The sequence below is a fragment of the Octopus bimaculoides genome, chromosome 16 (assembly GCF_001194135.2).
Source record: "Octopus bimaculoides isolate UCB-OBI-ISO-001 chromosome 16, ASM119413v2, whole genome shotgun sequence".
NCBI classification, from domain to species: domain Eukaryota; kingdom Metazoa; phylum Mollusca; class Cephalopoda; order Octopoda; family Octopodidae; genus Octopus; species Octopus bimaculoides.
The window spans coordinates 3,840,264-3,846,214 of NC_068996.1; the positions used below are offsets into that span (position 1 = coordinate 3,840,264).

The 5,951-nt window shown below is 37.5% G+C and overlaps 1 protein-coding gene across 1 annotated transcript in view; it reads left to right on the forward strand.

Moving 5' to 3' along the window:
- LOC128249596 (uncharacterized) overlaps positions 1-3,585 on the forward strand; it is an 8,763-nt gene extending 5,178 nt beyond the window's left edge. The window contains exon 2 of the mRNA XM_052973560.1: positions 2,158-3,585. Coding sequence (XP_052829520.1) covers positions 2,158-2,493 — 336 coding nt within the window. The 3' untranslated portion in view covers positions 2,494-3,585. The remainder of the gene's footprint in view (positions 1-2,157) is intronic.
- The last annotated feature ends 2,366 nt before the right edge of the window (positions 3,586-5,951 follow it).

Genomic DNA, 5,951 nt, shown 5'->3' on the forward strand with positions numbered 1-5,951 from the left:
TATATATATATATATATATATATATATATATATATATATGTGTGTGTGTGTGTATATATATATATGTATGTATGTATGTCTGTATAATATATATTCATATAATATGTATGTATGTATATATATTCATGTATGTTTGTGTGTGTTAGTGTGTGTATATGTGTGCATGTATGTATGTGTTTGTGTGATTGTGTGCGTGCGTGCGTGCGCGTGTGTGTGTGTGTGTGTGTATTGCATTCGAAGGAAATGGATTCAGTTTAAACAGAAAATTATAAGGCAAAATACAGAGTTGGCATGTTTACATTAGATAAGAAGAGTAAAGTAATGTCTTCGTCAAAAACTATATTTAGCATTTGGGAGACGAGAAAACAAAGTTTGGAATTTTTTTTTCTTTTTTTTCTGTCTCTTAATACCACATACTTAAAGGAACCGTTTTACGTTCCTTCACATGCCAAAAATATTCAGTTACCCGAGCAAACGAGTATCACTTGAGATAAGGGATTCACTGGAACCTAACAAGGAGTTGCATGATCCGCCCAGGGTTTTATGCCAACCAGCGAAAGAATCACGTGGATTAACGAAGAGGCCGTTATGTGGTCGACCGACCATCCAAATCGTTATTTGAACCACATCCTTAGCGTCGTAAAGCTAGAATGACACATTGCCAAAGTCTGTCGGGCCCTTACAAATCCTTACGAAAATACGAGTATCAGTGGTGTGGAGAGGTACCTATGGCGTTATAAATAAAGTATGAAAGGAAAATGGAAGAAAGAAAGGAAACCGCTAGATCTGCATCTAGCTGCCACTTTGCCGAGAAACTTAATACTGGTTTCAGTACCAGCGCCAACTCCTCAACTAACAAAGTGAGAGTGAAAGCTAAGATAATCCGTAATTTCTACATCCTTACCTCCACCTTCCGAACCAACTATTAATCACTAGCTTAACTCATTTATTAATAACTAGCTTAAAAGCCGCACTCTGTGTGGATTTTAAAGCTAGCTCCTGCGAAGGGCTTATTGGACCTGCGGCCCAAAACTAAGGAGAGTTAAATATCATGACTATAATACGTCTATAATGATTATACGCCCAGGTGGTGTTTGATCAGCGGTCAAGGACGGATGAGAATTAATCCTGTAATGCAATCATTCTATTTTTCCAGTCCCAATTTGAATTCCAGCTGTTGGCCAACTTGTCCTAAAGTTCTTATCACGGCGTAAAATTAATGAAAACAATGTCATTTATCTCCAACTTGATATCTGACGTCATCTGACAAACGCCAACCAAGATGGCGTGAATCAGCCAAGTTTTACCTGCTAGAAATAGTAACCCAAATGCCTTTAAATCAGATCACAATGCTGGGTGTTCAAGAACCAAATGAAGGGCAGATTTTCAATACCAAGATTTTCCTGATTCCCCGAAGGTTTAATATGTCTATGGAGAACAACTGTAAATTGAGATACAGGGGTCCCAGACGAACAGACAGAATTTCGCTTTTGTTAATATAGATTAATCTCAGTTATTTACTCTGTGTGATGTAACCATAATAATTCTGTAAAATCTGTGTTGGGTTAAAACCTAAAGTGAAATAACTGCACGTGACTTTGCGACTAGGATCTTGTAGTTTCGTTTCTTGACTCTTGGCAAAATACCATAATAATCACAGCGAACAGATTTTAAAATCGCAGTAGTCGAATTCATTCGATCATTTAACTATTCGATAATTGATTTGAATTTCAAACCAACAATAAAATAAGACCGTGTTCTGTGTGGCTTAATATGTAATTATCCTCTAATCTATTGTCTTAACATTGCGTTACTGTCCGGAATTTTCTAGTTTCGAGTATTGTAGTGCTTTATAAATATTGTTATTTAATCATTTAAGACGAGACGAATATATGGGTAACGCAAAGGAAAGGAAAATATCCTATGGGACTGGAAATGAAAAAAGGGAGCAGAAGAATAGTATTATCGTTAAAGGCGTAAAATTGTAAGGGTCTTTTGGGCGATAAATGTCGAGGAATTAGCAACGTCCCGTCTTGTGTATATATACGCGTATTTATATGCATACATACGTACATATTTATACATTATTTCTAATACTATAACGACTACTGCTATTTGTCATTTGTTGTAATTCTCCTTGGTTTCATTCCATTGCAGGTGAAAGAAAGCGGAACGAAACAGTGCTGCCCTGAAACAAAATCTAAAACTACCAAAAGATATCGATTTACAAAAGATGACCCAGACGACTCTGAAGCATGCCAAAGGATAATAATGGAGGTTATGAAAGAACGTTTAGTGACATCAAAGATTTCAGCCCTGAAAGGTCGTCTGCAGATGTTGACATTAATGGTAAATGATTGTGAAGAATATTTGCGACAAAAAGAGCAACTCCGTTTACGGCAGAAGCAAAGGAAAACTATATTTCAAATTATTTTAGTGACAGTTGTCATTAGCATGATATTATTTATTCCATTTTTGTACAGTCAACTGTAACGTAGCACCGGGTTCAGTCCCACTGCGTAGCTCTTTGGGCAAGTGTCTTCTGCTATAGCTCCCGAACTAACCAAAGCCTTGTGAGTGGATTTGGTAGACGGAAACTGAAAGAAACCCGTGGTATGTATATGTATGCTTGCATGTATGAATACATGCGTCCATCCTCGCACCACTGTAACTTACTGGCTCAGCAAAAGTAACCCGAAAGGATATTTACCAAACTTTAAAATATTAAAAACCGAGATCGATTCATTTGGCTAATAACTTTCAAGGAGGTGCCCCTGTACGGATGCAGTCCAATGACTGAAACAATTAAAAAACAAAAGATACATTCATCGGCCAAGCATGATCTTGGCTTCACCGCCGCCCGCACCACATCTTATTTTCCTGTATCCTGACTTTCATCAATGTCTGTGCCTTAAGGCTTCCACTTTACACGCCAGCTCAACTTAACTTGTCCTTATTAAGCGAAAGACAGCTGTTGTTGTTTGTATTTGTAATCGTGTAACATTTTCTCCGTTTTCTCGTTTTTTTTGTGTGTGTGTCTCTGTTGTCGCACTTATTCACTGATTTCTTCCAAAAATTTAATGCCCATAGCTTAGATTTTTGGAGCTAACCAATTTTGAGCAGTCTCAAGTGTAAGAGACCGAAACTGTAATGATGATTGGAGACTTGACTGATAAAAGAAAGGCACAAATGTTCCGTCCTGATTTTTCCTGTCCGTCTTTGTATCGTATATCTGTCCATATGTTCTTATTATCGTGTTACGTTCTTATTATTCCGTTTTGGGAATTTATATGTACATACATACATACATACATACTTATATCATATCATATTTATTCTATTCTTTTCAAATTACGCTATTTGGCAGTACGTTCTGCTATTCATTAATCTGTCATTCAGTTAATTTGTATAAACAGAACGATTGATATGTGTAGATGCTGTTTGTCTTCAGTTTGAATAAGTTATTCATTTTTTTTTTTTACTTTGCTTTATACCACCTCGATGAATCTGATGGGATAACAAAACATTATGATCATATTGTAAATGTAATTTTCATCTAATAATAAAGCATATTCACCCAACAAAGTTATGTATTGCGTGCTTTCTTTTTGATTATGAACATTTCTACTTCCACACAAGGGTTTCTATTTTCGTCGTACAAACACACGTACACACACAAACATACACACGCGCACACACACAGAAATGCACACATACACGCACATAAATATTCACAGATGTGCGAATGCGTGTATACAATGAAAATAACACGACGTATTCACATTTATTTTGGAATATTATCTGGAAAAGCGGATCTTTATAAAATTGTTTCAACCACTTGAAATATTTCAAATTTGGCCTGGGTGTGTGGCTAAAAAGCTTGCTTCCCAACCCTGTGATCTTGAGCTCAGCCCCACTGCACAGCACCTTGGGTACGTATTTTCTACTATGACCCCAGGCCAACCAAAGCTTTGAGAGTTAATTTGTTCTACTGAAACACTATGCTCCAATCACTAATCAATTCTTCCCCCAACCAACCACCTTTTTCATATAAACTTTGCTTAAGGATCCAGAAAAGCCTACGTACAGTATGACTGACCGAAAATGAACCGGCTAAAATATTGCCAGTGGCAACACCCTCACTAGAGAGATATAATCTTCAGAACTGCATGAAGATTGTCATCGATAGTCAAAGAACTACAGAAGAGAAGTGGGCAACGAAGAAAATAAAACTCAAATCCTAAAGTGTTCTTCGGATTGTGTTTAAAGGTCGCTGTCTCATCTGCTGGATTTCTGATTGTAGAAGAGAAAACCCTGCATAGTGGTACAGAAAACATAATCGAGATTCTGCAGAAGCAATTCTCAATTCTGCTTCAATTTCAGCGATTCCAATATGGTTGATCGTGACAGCATCGGTGAAACAAATTCCTAGCACACCCTATCTGATATGTCATTTGGTGCTCCGGGTATCGTAGCAGCTATGAACAAAATTACAAAATACTCAGTTGCGGGCCCCGACAGGTTTCTCATTAGGGTCCTGAAGAAATACCAACCTCATCTCGCATTCCCTTTAGCTATTCTCTGGACGTTGGTAATTCTCTGTCCCAGTTTTCAAAAAGCGAAACTAATCGTTGGCAGTGAATTACCGATATATCTCACCACTCATATCATAAAATTATTTGAAAGAGTGGTGAGATCACGAGTAATTCACTTCCTGGAAAGTAACAGCCTACTTATTAACAACCAGCATAGTTCCCACAATAACATCATTGACGTCATCAAACAGCAACATTAGAATTGTTGTGAATAACTCTAAGCTTCTGAAGGTCGTCGAAAGGGTAGGAGATCGGACAGATCTCCAATTGTATCTGCTCGCTATTATCTAATGCAGTGGTCCGCAAAGGTAGTACTAGGGGTCCGTGAACTAAATTCAAAATTTCATACATACACACATACACACACATACACATAACGATAAGCATATTAAAAGATGTCCGTGGAAAAACTCATTTAAATAAAAGGGTTGGGAACCACTGATTTAATCGATGGAAAAGCACAATATGCATCTAAACGAGAAGTGATTGAATTAATCAACTTCGGTAAAAAGAGGCTGCACTTAAGCTACCATACATTCTAACCTCGTGGCTTCAGCTATCGCTAGGGACCTCGGAGTAACTGTCGATGAAAATTTGAGTTGGAATGCATATATAACACCAAAGTTGGCGAGCTCGCAGGGCGACCTCCTGGATTCTCGGGACTTTCCAGTTTAGCGGTGCTCCTACCATAATCCTTCTCTTCTCTACCTTCACTCGGCCTCACATTGAATACTGCTGTCCGTGTGGTCTCCCTACATAAAACAAAATCTTATAAAAGATATCAATACCGCCACCGCCGCCCCGAAAAAATAGACGACATGACAGATCTTGGTTTAGGGATAAGCTCGAGAAGTTCAAACTTTATTCCCCCAAACTCCAACGCGAGTGTTATATTATGTGTATGATATACAAAATATTCCAATAGCTTTGCCCAAATGATGTTAGCATCAACTTTAAAATTCACCCAAGAGTTAGTTCTTATACCATCCACCCTCTACAAAAACTATGCTCGCATTACACTACAACACTAAGACAGAACTAGTTCACCTTAAGTGGCCCGGCTGTCTTTGACTTCATGCCAAGACAGATTTGGGAAGAAAAAGATCTCACAACACTCAAACGGTTTTTGGATGAATAGCTCCAGCAAATTGCAGATAAACCACCTACACCTGGATATATCTTAGCAATCAATAATTCTTTAATCAAATTGGATGTGTCGACCTAAGAGTAACTATAATGAAGAATCATTAAATATCTTTTCCATGTGTTGTTATTAAGTCAGTCATGTCCTGGAGCAATTCTGGCCGAAACTTATCTCAATATTTCAGAATATATATATATATATATATATATATA